Here is a 19,030-nt window from a genome sequence, read left to right as displayed (position 1 = left end):
GTTTATATTGTTTCCAGATTTTGCCTTTTTAATGGCTTTGAGGATGCTCTTACTATTGTATCCTAAGCTGGCAAAAGTTCTTTTCAGGTAAGCAATTTCTTCATCAGCGTGGTTGTCATCTGAGATTCTACAAGCTCTAGTGAAGAGTGTTTGCAGAACCCCGGTCTTTTGCGCTGGGTGGTGATATGAATCAGCGTGGAGGTAGTTGTCCGTGTGAGCTTTCTTTCTGAAAACTTTATGGCCTATGGAGCCATCATTGTTTCTAATGAGGAGAATGTCAAGGAAAGGGATGCAGTTATTTTCTTCGGTTTCCATTGTAAACTTTATGTCTTTAGATATGCTGTTGAGGTGGTTCAAAAAGTTTTTAAGTTCTATATCACCATGAGGCCAATTTACACTAGTGTCGTCTACAAACCTGACCCAAAACTTAGGTTTTAATGGGTAAGAATCAAGAGCCTTGGTTTCAAATTTTTCCATGAAGAGATTGGCCACAATGGGTGAAAGAGGCGATCCCATAGCCACACCCGACGTTTGTTCAAAGATTTCCCCTTGGAAAGAGAAGAACGTTGAGCGGAGACAAATTTCAGCTAATTTTGCAGTTTGGGGGTCAGCCACTTCCTTAACCACTTGAATTGCTTCATCTAGGGGGATTTTGGTGAATAGCTGGACTACGTCAAAACTAACCAGTTTATCTTCAGGATCTAGGGTTGTATTTTTAATGAAATTGACAAATTGATTGGAGTCTTTTATGTAAGAGCTGGTTTTGCCAACTAGCGGAGCTAAAATACTAGCGACATATTTTGCTAATTCATAAGTAGGAGAACCTATAGTGTTGACTATAGGTCTTAGGGGAACTTCTTTCTTGTGCACTTTAGGGGCTCCATAAATCCGGGGCGTGATTTCACTATCAGGGGTGAGGCGTTTTTTTAATTTATCGTCTAGATCGGTTTCTTTAATGGCTTTCTTTACAAGTCTAGTGATTTTGGAGATGGGGTTTTCTTCCAGTTTTTTGTAGCTACCACTATTATATAAGTGGTCCTTCATCTTGCTTACATAATCCTCATAATTCATAATGACAGTGGCTCCACCCTTGTCTGCTTTCAGAATGACAATGTCACTATTCTTCCTGAGATTCCTTATGGCCTTGAGCTGTTCAGGGTTTAGGTTTCTTTTAGGAGGTTTTGCTTTCCTTAGGATGACAGCGCATTCTTGTCTGACCAGCTCTTTGTCTTCATTGCTGAGAGTCTTGATACCATCTTCCAAACTGCATATAATTTCTTCATTAGGAATTCTGCTGGGAGCTAAGGCGAAATTTAGACCCTTATTCAGGACCTCAGCTTCTTCCTTCTTTAGCTCATAAGAAGAGATATTCACCACTTTTTTGTTTATTGACTTAGTTTCTATAGTTCCAGCGCTGCCCTTAACAACTTCGTTCACCGAGCTTGCTGCTTCATCATCTGCTGCTCCCATTCTGGCTGCGTCAATGCTATTAGTTCCAGCACTGCTCCTACCCACGAGATATTCACCACTTTTTTGTTTATTGCCTTAGTTTCTATAGTTCCAGCGCTGCCCTTAACAACTTCGTTCACCGAGCTTGCTGCTTCATCATCTGCTGCTCCCATTCTGGTTGCGTCAATGCTATTAGTTCCAGATCAAATTTTCTGGTCAAAAAATTAATAATCATAAGCCAGAAATTTAATTAATTCTAGATCCTAGGTAAATTTAAATTCTCCAAAGGGAGAATTCGTCGGTCCTTAAAAATCAAAATTTTGAAGGTCCTGGGACTAAGGTAAATTAATTATTTTGCTAAATTTTAAGCCTTTGGTCCCTGGGGTTAAGTCAAAGTCAAAATTTTGGGGAAATTAATTCAAAAATTTAATTTTTGAATTAATTAAAATGCATTTAGGTGAAAATTTCGAATTATCTCAAGAATTTAAAATTTTGACGGAGGAAATTAAAATAAATTTTGATCCTCATCAACGGTCGAGATTGCTTTGACAAGGATCAGTTGAACTAACCGTTGGAAGATTTATCTTTAAATGGGAAGTCATTTGTTAGTCAATTCATCTGATCTTTGGATCGTGTACTAAGCTCTCAAGCTTTCCTGTATATTTTTTTGAATTAATGCAAAAATCTTTGGGGTTTCAACGTGTTGTAGTGTTCCTCTTCATGAATTTATGGTAACATTGTTTTAATTTCTGCTTAATATTATGTGAAAACTATTAATCAATAACTCTCTTATAATACTCTGAATACAGGTATCTTATTCAGTTTGTTGGATCTAGGGTAACATTTTTAATTTTGATTGAAGTAGCAGATATCTCTATTTTTTCAGAATTTTATTGTTGTTCTATTTCTCTACTTAATTTGATGGTTGATCTAGTGTTTGCAAAAGATCTCTCAGTTTCCAATTGAGTGTTTGGGGATAGTCCTTGGTTGGACCAACCAACTCTCAACACAAATTTTCTAAAGAGCCTACATATAAGCCTCAGGATTTATCTAACGATAATGTTTTTTTCTGCAAGGTGTTTTTGGGCTAGTACCTCTCTAAAATTTCAAAATCTTTTAAATATTTTGTGGAAATTTTGATAGATCTGGCTATTAAGAACCTTAGATTATTAGATCTGGAAGCGGAGTTGGACTCATACTTCTCAGATCTGATAGATCTGTAAATTATTTGTATAGATCTATTATTTATTTGTGTATATCTGAAATTTTGTAACATAATTTTGAATTTTAACACTTGGGTTTTTGGGATTTTCTCTATTTTTGTACATATTGGGTATTGGGTTTTTTTCTTTTCACTTGTGCAGGAATAGATTTGAGAAATCAGCCAAGAAAATCTTCAGATCTGAACTAGATCTAGACCCTGGAGGGCAAGATCTGGGCTCAAAGATTGTGTGCAAGAATAGATCTGAGAAATTAGCCAAGAAAATCTTCAGATCTGAGTTAGATCTAGACTTTGGAGCGCAAGATCTGGGCTCAAAGATTGTTTGCAGGAATAGATCTGGGAAATCAGCCAAGTAAATCTTCAGATTTGAGATTTTTTTCAAGTAGATCTGAGTGCTTTAAGATAGTTCTAGGCCCTGGAGGGCAATATCTTGTCCCAAATATATTCAGTGTTCCACGGGGCCTCGCCCCCCCCTAGGGGTCTAGTTTCCTCGCTTCCTTGCGCTCCGGGGACTTGGGGACTAGAAGGGGACGTTTCCCCATGCTCCCAAAAATGAGGAAACTCAGGGGGACGTGCCAGGGGGGCGTTTTCCTTCCCTGAGGGGGCGTTTCCTTGCTGTACAAGATGTTTGTACTAGCACTAAGATTTTACCGAGATATCCCAGGACTGCTGTGTATAACACAGTCCCTTCGTCCGAGATTTTCATCTTCTAATCACTGTTATATTATGCTGTCCAACATGCTTAAATTGCTACAGAAGAACCACCGAGATCAGATGTCAAGACTGTTATAGACAGCCTTGGATTTACCACGCTGTCATCTACAGCTACGTGCCATTAATGTGGGACCTTGTACCTGAGTTTATAACTTTGACTGTGGCTGCCACACCTGTCATTTTTCAGCGTGAACAGTTCTTCTTTTGGCTGTAAGTTACATGTCTCTTAGACTGCGTAGAAGTTTCCCTGATCTGCGTGTAATTTCCCTTCATGACTGTGTTTTAAATTTCTTTCCTTACTGCGGCTATATGACAACGGATCTGCGTGGCTGCCATCTATGCCTGCGGCTGTATCATGTCAATGGATCTATTGTGTGGTTCATCCTCATCAGCAGCGTGGATATCCTCATGACTGTGTATGGCGTGGTGTATTATATGAATGCCCAGCATATATATTCAATGTATATATTTCCAGCGTATATGCCATGTATGGACTCCATATTGCATTAACGTGGTTCCATATTCATATGACATGAACAACATTTGACATGTGAATAGCGTCTAATATATGAACATTGTTTGTATACATATCACACCATGAACAACCTCATGAACATTGTTTAATATATGTATTATGAACAACGTTTGATATATGGACAGCGTCTAATACATATCTCACCATGAACAGTTTAATGCATATCTCACCATGAACAGGCCTACACTATGCTTTGCAACTTTTCAATTCAAACCAAATTGGCAAATTGTCATAGTGGACTCAATTAATAAATTATATTTTATATTTATAAATTTTTAAGATCCTGACGCTCCCCCACGTTTCCTAAAAAATGGTAGGGAGCTTTTGCATAGGCCGCTCCCGCGCCCCCTCGCTCCCTCGCCCCCTCGTCCCGAAACCTTGGTGGAACACTGAATATATTTGCAGGGCCAGCCATTAAAGATTTTGCAATAAATCTGAAGATCTGAAGCAAAATAATTTTTTCAGAGCAAGGGTTTCAAGTTTTGGGGCTCCTAAGCCCGGATCTGCCTTCTCCTAGACCAAATGCTAGCTCTCATTGGCCCTAGATTTTCTTTGCTCCATTTTTGATCTGAATATTTAATTTTTTGAAGTTAATCATTGGTGGGTTTTTGCAAAAAATTTGGTAAAAATTTGTGTTTTAGGTATTGAATTTTTTTGGCAACTTGGGCAAGTAATCTTCAAGGCCTAGGGCCTAAGGGTTTGATCTCTAAAGCATCTTTTTCCTTACTGTTTGCTACAACAGTCATATACCTTTCTAATCGTGATGAAAAACACATCTAAGTGGTTTGAAAAAATTGCTAAATACATTAATAAGTCATTTATGTTTGATGTGTATCAAGAATTTGGCCTAGATCTACATTTTGGATGACTGTTATCTCTGAATAATTCTGTTTCTGAAGTCTGAAATATAACAGTGGTAAAATTTCATGTGGGTTAGCCTAAAATCAGTTCCTAAGTTGTCTAATACATTAAAGAATTAATTTATTGAGTTGGACATTCATCATTAGGCTTATTTGATGTTTTAATTGCTAGCTGTAATAAGTATATCAGATCTGATATAATTCTGGAAATCACATCATAACAGGCTAAATTTTGTTGATAATTCATGTGGGCAAGTTTGGAAACTTTTCAGTAATTTTTGGCAGAAATATATCATTGATAACTTACTATTTTCCTTGTCATATTGCTGCTGTCATAAAGTTTTTCTTACCGCTGTCCTAAAAGTTAGTTTCTGAAAATTAAGTACTCTGTCATGGAATTGTGATAAAATGCATATCTTCTGTTTCATAAACTAAGTATTTTTGAGCATCCGTTGACATTGATTGCAAAGAATTTTTTGTTCTCTTTGAGCTATAATTGTATCGAAAAAGATTTTGAAATAAGCTTGTGGTTTAATTGTAATATTTTCAAGGGTTTATTTTCAAGTCTTCATGCAATAAAGCGAACGTTTTATTTTGGTGATTAAGGGCTTTTGCAACACAAGTGTTTCTAATCCTCAGGGCTAACTTCTTCTCATCATCTGGTGCATTTTCATATAAGTTATTTTTACATAAATAAAATTTACTTCAAAGCATAAGCTTGCTTGATAGAGAGATAGTTACCTATCAATCTTTGCTTGAGAACCTTGTTTTTAATAGTACTTAAAACGGTGACTTTACAGTCGTTAGAGCCACAACTCTCTGCAGCGCTAGAGGCACCGGGTATTTTAGATTTTCAGGAGAGGTATCGTTAATCACACCTTAGTGTGCTTCTCCTTATCTTCTCTCTGCCAATTACTACGAAATTAGATTCAACACAGAAAAGATTGAAGGACTCACATTTAAATAGGCATTTAACTAAAATTAACCAAGATTCTTGCATCTCACATTAGTTTTAGGAGATGCATTTCATATAAGATAGTCATTCATCTAAGCATCAATTGCTAATCGATTACTTGGTCTTAATTTCCCTAGCAAGATCGTTGACTCCATAAGGCATTGGTATCAATCGTTTAAAATCTAATCAAATCCTATAAGTCTTGCTAAATCTTAATCAAGTACTTGATCGCTTCACTGTGTCTCCCGAACTGGTTGGTTCTCGACTAGTTCTTCTTCATTCCATTTTTCCATAGGGTCTACCCCCCTTAGTCGTTGTAGGGAGACAACTTAAATGGAGAGATTGAGGATCAGGGTGACAACCCCCAATCTGAGCATTGTCGCGCTGCCTAGACACTTTGTGCGACAACAGGTCCAAATAGGACTTTGATTCTGACACAAGAACTTAGAGGCATGAAGAACATGCTTGTCTAGAAAATAATAATAATATTTTTTCTTTTTCTTTTCTTTTGCTTTTTACATAAAATACATAATGGTACAAATTATGAAGACCAAACTTAGTTACATTCTCCAAAAATTTGTACTTTTCAGATAAAACACAAGTTCAAGGATAAATTGAGACATACATTAGATAAAGAGATAATAGTGAAATTATAATGTACGATTTACAAAATATAAACTTTGTAACAATATTTCAAACAAGCACCCACTACACAACAACTTTGTCGTTAAAAATGGTGACTTGGAAATCTTCGATGAAGGTCCCAATTTATCTTTTTATATTCGCTGAAATCAAATAAAGTTTATTGAGACCCACTGGCATGGGTAACTTGATCTTTCTTATTTGTCAATTTTTGGATTTGAAGAGCACTATTTATCACATCAATTAAATTGTTCTAATATTCTCAGGAACTTGTTGTGGCCAAAATTTGTTGTTGATAAAGCTTTTCTTTTTTGATCTTAGATCTTTGAAAGCATGGTGTCTACACCTTCATAATTTCCTACAATGACCTTCTTTGTTGGATTTCGTATCCTTAGGGTGCATTGTTGATTGACTGGACTCCTCCATTTCATTCCAATAAAGTGAGCACATCACATTGAATTGGATGTCACATGCAAAGATGTCGCCAACCACTCTATTGTCAAGTTTCAACTTTTTCTCTTTAATGCTAAGCATGGCCTCAAAAGAGCCATAATTACTAGACTCTCTTGATTTCTGTCTAGCCTCCATAAGAAGAGGTTCTCGTAAGTTTGTTGAAACCCTTGAATCACTATGGGGTTTTCTCTTGCAAGATGTTCTCATTTACTTTCTTTGCTAAACTTCCATTTGATTTGTTGTGGGGGGTTTGCTCTCACTAGTTGTAGTTTTGAGACAAACCATGATATTCCGCGTGGCAAGAGTGTCTGCCATCTTTGCTCTATGTTACTCCTCATATAGCATGAGAATTATTCTGTGATGAAGACCTTGCCCAAGCAGGTTGCATTTAGAGGTTGATGATATAGGAGCCATATTTTTGTGGTTGTGGATGCATGCTGTTCATAGATTATCATCTATCTTTGGCATCATCGTCTCACTTTTCTGAGGTTTGCGGTGTTTGAAATTAGTTGGTGATTTTGGCACATGGTTTCTATGTACAACACATGGTTTTAATTATTTTATCAGGAGAACATCCCCTTTATTTCCATTCTCCTATGTTGTTCCACTTATGGTTCATGGTTTTGTTACAAACAAAGTTCATAGACGTAGTAGAATACTGAAAAGATCTGAAACATATAAATATCCATGATAGGACAATAGTATATTATATAAGAAATGTACAGAAGATATTAGATGATGATTGATGTTTCAAATGAGGGCCCGCTTATATACCTAGGCAAGTGCCCTTTTATGAATGGTCATGTCCTTAAGACATGCTTTTTCTATACTAATCACTAGTTAATTAATCATTATTATAATTATCATTATCATTTTTTTATTTATATTTTATTCATAACATTGCCTTCCTATTCAAAAAGCTTTGTCCTCAAAGCTTATTGCTGACAAGGTGTCTCATCTGTTTCTTTTTCTAATCTTTTCGTATCTTTCAGAGTTCTTCAAGTTGTTATCTTTGTTGATACATGATGATAGGATTATCTGGGTGATAAACAAAATTGTTGTACTGAGAAGAGATCTGACCATCCTAATTCAATCTTCTGTGGAATCTTGCGGTTGCTGGAAACATGTGATGAATTGTTATAACAAGGTTGGATTTTTCAAACTTCAGTGTTTTTTGGAACATAAGTTTGTTGTTTATGTTTTGAAGGCTACAAATTTGTAGATTGATTGAGATGTTTGTTCTTGTTTCAAATGTAGGTAAGGAGTTCTTTTGGTTTGTCTTCCCCTTATAATGTGTGTGGCAATACGCTGATTTACTTTGGGTATTGATGTTGTTGAGTTAGTTACAAAATCTTCACTTGGAATTTTCATCGTTTGAACTGCAACATCTGAGCATGTTTTTTCTTCAGCTGACTTGTTTTCTTCTTGAGTTGTGATATTCACTGCATCGATATTCATTTCTTACTCTTCAATTTGAATTTCTACATTTGAAGTTTTCGATGCTTCCTTCTCAATAAGGTGTTGTACCTTGTTTTCCAACGACTTCTTGTCCTTCATAAGCGTCTTAATTTGCATTAGTAATTTTTCACTATAGTCTTTAAGTCGAGAAACTTCTTTTTTGTCAGCGATAATTTTGTCAACTTCTCTTTGCATATTTTGTAGTATTTACCTTCTTGAAAAGATACGTTTGAAATATCTTGTATGTCTTTTGGTATTATTGAATTTGGCTTCAATGTAACATCCTATGGTGTTATTTTTTTCTTTTTGTAAGAAAATGTCATTTTTGTTTTGTTTTGTTTCGTTTCGTATTTAGGATGAAAGACCCTAGAGTTTCTATCTAGGGTGAACCCAAAATAATGTCACCTTGATAGCTCCATAGGTATCAAAATAAGAATTGTGATATAAATGTATAATCCCTAATGTTTAATTGTAAATTGGTTATGTCATATTGTTTTCTATTCAGCAAGTTTAATTTTTCAGTTGCATTTGACTTGGAAATCACCAATTGGTTAGCAAGGTTAGGATTTATATAATTTTTTTCTTCGGTGGGAGAGATAGAAATAGTAATATCTTTTCCTGCAAGAGTACCCTTAATTCTAAATAGCACTGGAGTATAGCTGAGTGAGGTTTCTAAAAATCTTCCACTGCTAGTCCCCATTTTACTTTTTTGAGTGTGAGCTTAAGGTTTAAAAGCTTGTCAACTTCTCTTTGCATATTTTGTAGTATTTTTTTACTTTCTTGAAAAATTACTTTTGAGATATCTTGTATGTCTTTTGGTATTATTGAATTTGGCTTCAGTGTAACATCCTATAGTGTTATTTTTTTCTTTTTGTATTGAAATGTCATTTTTGTTTTGTTTCGTATTTAGGATGAAAGACCCTAGAGTTTCTATCTAGGGTGAACCCAAAATAATGTCACCTTGATAGCTCCATAGGTATCGAAATAAGAATTGCGATATAAAAGTATAATCTCCAATGTTTAATTGTAAATTGGTTATGTCATATTGTTTTTTATTTAGCAAGTTTATTTTCAGTTACATTTGACTTGGAAATCACCAATTGGTTAGCAAGGTTAGGGTTCATATAATTTTTTTCTTCAGTGGGAGAGATAGAAATAGTAGTATCTTTTCCTGTAAGAGCACCCTTAATTCTAAATAGCACTGGAGTATAGCTGAGTGAGGTTTCTAAAAATCTTCCATTGTTAGTCTCCATTTTATTTTTTTGAGTGTGAGCTTAAGGTTTAAAAGCAATCCCTCTAATCCTTATAATAATATATATTTTTTTCATATATATATATATATAATCACTTGATATGACCCTCTTTCTTGATTTTATAAAGCTTTTATAAAAATTATGACCACTTTTCAATATTGAATACTTTATTGGACTTCTCTTTCAATAATAATAATAAATCAAAATATTTTATTTGCTTTTTAATTCAATAACCTTGTTTCCTTTTCGTACAATGATGACTTTTAATTCCTTTCACTAAATTGCAACTCCAAACTTTGACGATTTTGGTTTAAAATCATTAAATAAAAGTTTATTTTACTTATCAAAGGTCACAATGTTTCGACCTTCATTGTTGTTCTTCTTCGGGTTTGATTTCAGAAAGACTTAGTCTACAAATTTTGCAAGGCTAGGTAATGCACAATGTAGGAATGCAGGTGTTTGGACAGGAGACAACCTTGGTGGTGGGGACTCGCGATAATCGACTAGAAAAGGGCAACAAAAGGTGGTGATTGTATGACAAATGATACAGATCAAGGATGGAGGCGGGGATATGGGAGTCTATTGACTGCAAGAGTGGACGACGGAGCGGGGGTGTACCCTAGAAGGGCTGACGTGGTTTGAATCGGTGGTTGTTGTCAGATTGTGGCTTCTGCGGTGACTGCATTGGTGATCTGTTTGTTTTGTAGGATTGTGGTGACTCGGAATGCTACAACTGAGGTAAACGACGATTGCGACTGTGTGGTTCTCTGGGTTTTTCTTGTTTTATTATTATTTTATTATTTGATTTTTTTCTTTGATTTTTTTTTCAAATGTATATGTAGATATATTTTCCCTTTTTATAATATATATATTTTTATAATAATCTATTATTTTTTTATTTTACTAACACTTTTTTTTGGTTGATGACCTTGTTTTTGTTCTTTTTCTTTTAAATGGCCAAGGGTCTAATGACGGAATGGAGAATCTCCAAAAACTTGAGTAGTGTATCGCTTCGATCATGACGGTAACAAAGTTAACGAAAATTAATGGCCAAAGGCTCTGTGCAGTGGTTGAGCGACCAGAGGATTGAACAACTATGATATCAATGTTATAAACAAAGTTCATAAATGTAGTAGAATACTCAAAATATTTGAAATATATAAATATCCATGATAGGACAATAATATATTATATAAGAAATGTACAAAATATATGAGATGATGATTGATGTTACAAATGAGGGCCCGCTTATATACCTAGGTAGGTGCCCTTTTATGAATGGTTGTGTCCTTAAGACATGCCTTTTCTATACTAATCACTAGTTAATTAATCATTATTATATATATTTATATATATATTTTATTCATAACAGGTTTGGGGAGATTGATGGTATTTGCACGCGGATCTATGCGTTAACACACTTATTGAGGTTTCCATATGTTTGAGGAGTTGTTATAATAACTAATGGACCACTAATTGCACACTTATTTCTGAGATCCATACTTATTTCTGAGATCCATTTTTGGAGGAGTTTGATAAGTTTATTGTAGGGCTATTGTAGCTCCTAAATAGATATCTTTTGACAAAGGGTCCATGGTTGCTAGATCAATGCTAGCTGATGTAGAATGGCTATGGGATTTCAAACTTGTGGTCATAATTGAAATTTCGACAAATATTGAGGGAGTTATGGTGGTTGCAAATATGTTGCACTAAAACCCTCGACACATTTTGACCATATTTTTGAGAATTTCCCTACCTCTGTTGCTTGAAAATGTTGGTTAATTGGGAAAAGTGAGATTAATGAATGCACATCGTAGAGAATGCCTTTTATAAAGGGCTAAGCTTTGCGTGTTTTGAGGCTATCTTTCAATGGGTATGCCAAAGGAGAATATGACATGTGGCATTCCCCTCATTCGTTTCACTATTTTGTTGTCTTTGAGGGCGCTTTGGCTTGGAGAGCCTCATTGGTATTTTATTCTAGTATTTTCCTTGGAGAAATGTATGGATTTGGAATATTTTATCGTTATCCCTTAGTGAAGGCAGTGGATCTAGATTACACATATGGCATTCCCCTCATCATCGTTTCACTATTTTGTTGTCTTTGAGGGCACTTTGGCTTGGAGAACCTCGTTGGTATTTTATTCTAGTATTTTCCTTGGGGAAAAGTATGGATTTGGAATATTTTATCGTTATCCCTTAGTGAAGGCAGTGGATCTAGATTCCACTCGATAATATTTTATTGTAAGGGTGATTGAACACAAATCTATATAATAATATGCTGTCTCCAATATTTTGCATGGTTGAATTTGGGGAGATTTCTCGCTTTATTTTACTTTAACATATTGAAGGCAATGAAAATTAAGGGTTTCTCTTGTTGAGGCACATTTTATTTTGGATTCGATATTGCTGAATATAAAGTTTGGAATTTGCTTGCATCAAATGTGTTATGAACGCCTAATCGGGTAACATCATTCTTTTACTTGGAAGGATTAATTTGTTGTTCATCTCCGTTCTAAATGTCTTTGTTGGTTATTGCTGGAAATGAAAATGAATGTCTTTCTTCTTCATAGAATGTGTTGCCATTTACATCATCTAGTTGGACATATTTGAAGTTACTCTTTCATTAGGGTTATGAAATCAATTCTAGATTTGTCGACAACAAGATAGGATTGCTACAACATGTTTATTTATTTTAACCTCGTGCTCTCCTTATCACATAAGAAAACAACCTCCTAGCTTTATCCTTTGACTCCACTTGCCCAATGAATTGGCACCAGTCTAGGTCCATGCATCACTTTATAAAACCTATACAACAACAATAACTCCATTGTGTCTTGAGCTTATTTTGGATTAGCTTTGGTAATCCTATTCTAGGGATACTCCCCTTATGTTGGAGGAGAGCCGGCCAAAAGTGAGAGAGGGAGCTACTATGGTGACAAAGGGTAGCACCTCTTAGTTGCTCAAAAGTCTTACTTGTGCTTTAGAATTTTATCTAGTAAAAAGTGAGGGTTTGAGTGGTTGTCGCCCAAATTGTACACCAGAATGCGACAACGCTCATGGAAGGGGCTGTCACTCTAATCCCTTCCCTCTCCGTTTACGTTGTCTCCTAATTGCTAGTTAAGGGGGTAGTCCCTATGGAATGCAATGATGGACAACTTGCTGGGACCCAACAAGCCTAAGGATACCCGACTGAATGGCCTAACAACTTTGGTAAGGATAATTGACAAGTTTAATTATTTAGCACAGTTTGATTAGATTTTCCAAGATTTTAAAGTTAGAGACCAATGTCTTAGGATTTTTTACTTGCTCAAATTAGGTTTAGATTCCAAGTTACCGAATGAACAATCGCTGTAGGTATGCAAATCTATCCTAAATGAAGTGCAAGCCCTAGATCCAAGTGAAATGCAAAATCTTGGTAGATTTTAATTAAATACCCTGTCTAGGTGGATCCTTTCTGTCAACTGTTTTGAAGTTAGTCCCAAATGTTGGTTGTAGAGAGAAACCCACAAGAAGGAGGCTATGGCCTCATTAATGATACCTCTCGTGAGGTTCTAACCACCCAAGTGCTTCCGTTCCTACAAGGGATTGTCCACAAGAGAACTGCAAGGTCACTTGTGTTGACCACAAATGAGGGTCTAGACTTTGCAAGTTGGATGAGAAAGGTTTGTCCTATCTTCTTACAACCAAGCTTATGCTTGGAGGTAAATTTTAAATATGCACTTTTAGTCGTAGAATGAAATACAAGATGTGAGTGAATGCTTCAATGAGATAATTAATTAGATTAAGTACTCCAATAAGGCAAGTTATTTTAGATATTCAATATGAGAGCAATTTAGGTGAAGCAATTTAAAGGTAAATTGACAACTATCTCAAATGAAGCAATGTGGAACATAAGAGAGATCACAATTAGCCAAAGGACTTGTGACAAGATTAGCACTTAAAGAGACAAGATTAGCCAATGATTCCAAGGACTTATATTGTGATTAGCAATATTATGAAATCAGGATTTACTAATACAATTAATAAGAGAAACCTTGAATTAACAATATTGTAAGATATGATGCCCAAAGTAACAAGATCTCTCAAAGAAAAACACTTTGAATTACTCAAATGATTCAATGCTCATCAATGATATCAAATTATTTAGCAATCCAACAAATGAAACAAATGACAAGATATACTATGAGCTCAATAACAAGATCAATTATCAACAAAGAGAGAGTGATAACATCCACAACAATGATTATGCCAATTATGTTACCAATGCTTATTATGATGATGATTAATTGAAGGACAATTATCTTGAGATGAGATTGCCAACAATGATTTTCCAATGAAATTACCAGTTAGAAAATAAACCACTTCTTATACAAGCGATCACTTTAACACTTCATTATTAGCTTAGAAGAACCTAGATATGAGTTCTTATTAGTATCAAGCCTTAACAAAATGATTATTTACTGTTGCAACCTTGCATATCAGACTTTTGGACATGTTGACCACTCTGTGTCAACGACCCCATAACAATACACCCATTTTTCCGCAAAAGGGATCTATCATGTTCGAGTATTTGCGCCTTTCAAATTTCATCATCAACAGACAATTTTGTTAAAGATGTAAACCCATTTTGCATGGTTATAATGTAAATGATCTTAGTAAGCCCATTATGTATGTAACAACCTCGGTAAGCATAGTATTTTGATGACGATTTCGGCCGTAGGAGGTTTCTTGTCTCACTGACTCATTTGTGTCTCTAGACACAAATGATCGACAAAGTTTTTTCCTCCAACCTCACCCCAAAGCTAGGGTGGATTTTGTCGTCAAGATTTTAAGTAAGTCCCTAAGTGTTTTCTATCGAGTCTTTGTAAAAGTAATTTGGAAATAATCTTAGCTAATTGGCTAGATTATTTTATTACATATTACTTGGTCTACTAGATCATATTTTGTGTCACAGAAATGGGTAAATGTTGAGGGTCTATAGCAAACGGGTGTGTTCCCCCTTCATGTATTAAATTGTAAAATCTTCATGTAAAAAATATTTAGTGCATGGTTCCTCATAGTTAGACACCATGGTTAAATATTAGAGGGTTGTAAAAATTATTAATCCCCTCATCAGTGGATTAATTAAATTTTCTGGCAAAAATTAAATTAAATCCTAAGCTAGAAATTTAATTAATTTTGTGTCCCAAGTAAAATTAAATTCTCCAATGGTGAAATTCATGGGTTTTAAAGAAGTTAATTTTTGGAAGCCCCCGACTTAGGGAATATCGAGGAAATCAAGAAATTTTGGACCCTTGTGCCTTGATGGTCAAGTCAAAGTCAAAGTCAAATTTTTGAGGAAATTAACTCAAAATAATTAATTTTGAGTTAAGTAAAAATCAATTAAATGATAAATTCGATTTTTCCTTAAAAATTAAATAATTTCGACGATGATGATTAAAGATTAATTAAAGCTTTATGAACAATTGAGATTAATTTGATAGGGATCAAGCCGACTAGCCATTGGAGATCTTACCTATAACTTAGAGGTCAATGTCAGTTTGTCTTTTCATTTGATCTTTGAATTGTGTACTAAGCTCTCAAGCTCTCTTGTATACTTTTTTGATTTAATGCAAAAGTCTTTGGGGTTTCAACATGCGGTGGTGTTCCTCTTCATGAATTTATGGTAATATTGTTTTAATTCCTGCTTAATCTTATGTGAAAACTATCAATAAATAGCTCTTTTAGAATGATCTGAATACAAGTATCTTGTTCAATTTGTTGGATTTAGGGTAACTTTTTAAATTTTGATCGAAGTATCAGGTATCTCTATTTCTTCAGAATTTCATTGTTGTTCTATTTTTCTACTTGGTTTGATGGTTGATCTAGTGCTTGCAAGAGATCTCGTAGGTCTTTTGTTGAGCATTTGGGGATAGTCTTCGGTTGGACAAACCAACTCTCAACATGTATTTTCTGAAGAGCCTACTTTATATAAGCTCAGGGACTTATCTAAAGATTATTTTTTTATTTTATTTTTTATTCTGCAGGGTGTTTTTGGGCTAGTACCTCTCTAAAATTTCAAAATCTTTTAAATATTTGTGGAAAAATGATAGATCTGGCTATTGAGAGCTTTAGATTATTGGATCTGGGAGCAGAGTTGGACTCATATTCCTCAGATTTGATAGATCTACCATCTTTGTGCATAGATTTGTAAATTTTTTATATAAATTTAGAAATTTTTTCTAACTTGGGTTTATAGGTTTTTATTCATTTTGTTTTATATCTGGATTCTGGGTATTTTTGTTTTCGTTTTTGCAGGTGTAGATTTGAAGGGATTTTTTTTATTATTTGAAGCCAGATCTAGACCCTTGAGGGTAAGATTTGGCCTCAATACCATTTTGCAGGGACATTATTGAAGGTTTTTTACAGTCTGAGGGTTTTGAAATTTAGATCTGGGGATTTCATGAGTTTTCCTGAGAAGATTTGAAGTAGGAATATATCATTTTAAAAATATAATTTTTTGGAAAGATTTTTAAGGTTGTTGGGCTACTGTCTGCTACTTTGAAGCCCTTTAAAATTTTGTCCCTCTGTTTGCGTTTTCTTTCTTTTCTTTGAAATTTCTCCTCTTTTTTCTGTTGCCAAACCACAACCCTCTCCAACTATGTTTTTGAGTGCAGAAACTTTTCCTGGTGGTTTCTGCACTGAAAATGTATGAGAAATGTTTCTCAAGCATATCCATGATGTTTTGGCCCTGTTTCTGGACACAAAATATTTGTTCTACAGAAACTGAGGGGGATGGAAGTTTAATTACATAATTCTGAGGAGATATCTTACATCAGTTGGCCCAGGGACTCTTTATGCTTGCACATCTTGTCTGGGCATGGATGGAAATTAAATATTTGCCGAGTTCATATATTGATTTTATATGATATGTGACTTCATTTTCTCGAGGCAATGCATTATTGAAGTACTGAGAATGAAGATGATTGTTTTTGGTTCTCTTAAAAAAGTAAGCTGTTAATTTATCTGTACCATGTTCTTTTTGTGTGACATTGCAGTGGTCATACATCAACAGTGTGGGCGGTATCTTTTAATGCTTCCGGAGACAGAATGGTCTCCTGCAGGTATGCATTGGTTTCCTGTGGTTATACTGGTGGGAAGTAAATTGTAAGGTTCCTGGTTTCATCTTCTCACTATATAAATTCTAAATGGACAGACTTTTGTTAAAAGTGAAATAATGATGGGATTAAACTTTTGCAGCGATGACTTAACGTTGATGGTTTGGGATACAAGCATAAACCCAGCGGAGAGAAGTGGAAATGGTGGGCCCTGGTGAGAGTCTGTACTTAGAGTTTTCTTTCTCTTAGATTTGATTAAAGAGAAATGATTCTGTCAAACTTTTTAGTTCTTTGTAATAATGTTTAGAGCTGGTTTTAAATGTCTTTGCAAATTAACCATTCAGGAACAAAGAATTTTGAAACTCAAAAGATGAATTGTACTATAACTAGCAATGGGTTGAGAGCATTCAACAACTAAAGTCCATCATTCTATTTTTGACTGTGCACAAGATTTTATAGCTTAAAACTGGATTTGTGTACTACTTTGTTTAAATCGTTGTGCAAATGCTGGCTCTGTTTTGTTACACTCCATGCAAATCTATGATTTAGCTGGTTCATCAGCAGGGGATAGGAGCTCATACAATTCATTCTTGTTACAGAATCATGCCATTGTAGAGGCTGTTCCACGCCTATGGACTTGTTCAACCTTTCTCAACTGTAACATTGAAAACCCGTGCATAATAGTTAATGGATACGGTTATTTTTCAACTAAACTGTTGCAAGTCAGCCGATGCACAGAAAAATCACTCGTGTTATCATGTGGATAGTTAATTAAATCGTAATTTCAATATTAAAGTCCATTGGTTGGCTGTGATGAACAACGAGGACCATTAAATCAAGCCATCACATAAAAAAGAGATTGAAAGGTAGACAAGAAGACTTGTTATATAGTGTGCAAGGGACATGTCCATGCTAAAGGATGCAATCCTAGGTCATAATAACTGTTATAATTACTAATGTAATTTATGTTCATTACATGTGAGTCATGATGGATTGTTGAACTTTATGATTTGTGAGCTGATGCTCTTGAGGGTTTCTTTCTGATTGGTTTTGGTGAATAAATGGTGAAAGATTCCAACCCTAGCCAATCTCGTTCTCTCTACTCTGTCTGGCATAATATTCTGAGGCATCTTTCATCTAATTTTGGCAACCAAGGAGGATTTCTATGGGTTGATTGGTCTGGGCAACGAAGGAGCAATTTTGTGGCACCAAATTTTGTCGAAGACAATTCCGGGGTAGCGAAGGTCATAACTGGGCATGCAGACAACTCTTTCTGTGTAAGACTGTTAGGGCAATTACAAGGGCAACGAGGTGCTAGACAGTCCTGAAACCCCAATTCCAAGGCATGTGTTTAACCTGAGGGAATTTCTCTACAACAATGAGGTCATTTAAGGATAGATTTTGGGCAGCAAATTCCCCTAGGAGACCTTCGTTTGAGGCAATGACCTTCTTGAAAAAGGTTTCTCTGTGACAACGAAGATAATTGGAGCAACGAAGCATTCCTAGTGCCCTACTTGAGGTAGCGAGGGCCTCTGAGGCTGTTTTCCTGTAGCAGTGGGATCATCTGAGTTGTTCTGGCAGTGAGGGCTTATTTTGTGGTTGCGGGCCACGTCTGAGGGTTTTGTAGTGGCAACGTCTTCTCACTGAAGCACGCTTGAGGTAGCCAAGTGAAGGCCTGGTTGGAGAAAGTGGATACAGCAATCAGTGTGCCATTCTAGGACAACAACAGGCTCTGCTAGTTCCTTTGATGATAACATGCAATGGAGTTGTGAAGGCAAGCTGGGCAGTGACGGAAAGAACTAGTAAGTTGGTTAGTTGGTTTAAGGTAATTAGAATTGTAGTCCTGGTAAAAAGAGTGCTACTGCTTCTTAATTGTTGAGTGTTGTACAACAAACTTTGCTTGTGTAACAGCCATAGGAAGTGAATCTCTGGGAATTATAACTTGTTATGTATTGTTGGTATTGTTAAAGATCATCTACTTGTTTATATTGTTGTGTATTCAGTGCCATCTTTGTTGAATTGAAAAGGGATACTGTGACACCGATACAATATTGTCTTATGCTCCTAATAACTCTTAAGGGTAAATTTTCCCTAGGAATACTACATAATGGTTGAGGTCATCCCAATGATAAGATCAATGGGGGCACACTAGTCTGCAACTTCTGCAAAAAAGATGAACACCTTAGCGGAGGCAATGTTGTAAATGGCTAAGATTTTCCTTGATTGCCAGAGAGATATCTAGCTTGAGCCCACAACATATTGGGAAAATATGGAGGGTTGATACAGGAAATGCCTCAAATGACTATGATCTTCCTTGCCTACTGGAATAACGATTAGCTTGGGCTCGCAACACTTTTGAAACGATGGAAGGGCCGATGGGGGGAAATGCCAT

At 35.5% G+C, this 19,030-nt stretch overlaps 1 protein-coding gene across 1 annotated transcript in view; it reads left to right on the top strand.

Annotated features, from left to right (window-relative positions):
- EMB1345 (Transducin/WD40 repeat-like superfamily protein) overlaps positions 1 to 19,030 on the top strand; it is an 89,028-nt gene that overhangs the window by 45,214 nt on the left and 24,784 nt on the right. The window contains exons 5-6 of the mRNA XM_089384378.1: positions 16,579 to 16,644; positions 16,781 to 16,852. Coding sequence (XP_089240504.1) covers positions 16,579 to 16,644; positions 16,781 to 16,852 — 138 coding nt within the window. The remainder of the gene's footprint in view (positions 1 to 16,578; positions 16,645 to 16,780; positions 16,853 to 19,030) is intronic.

This window comes from Pinus tabuliformis, chromosome Q (genome assembly GCF_031772625.1).
Source record: "Pinus tabuliformis cultivar Carrire ecotype Pingquan chromosome Q, CPIR1, whole genome shotgun sequence".
Taxonomy (NCBI): domain Eukaryota; kingdom Viridiplantae; phylum Streptophyta; class Pinopsida; order Pinales; family Pinaceae; genus Pinus; species Pinus tabuliformis.
The sequence above is the reverse complement of the archived record's forward strand: the minus strand, read 5'-3'. Positions and strand labels throughout refer to the sequence as shown.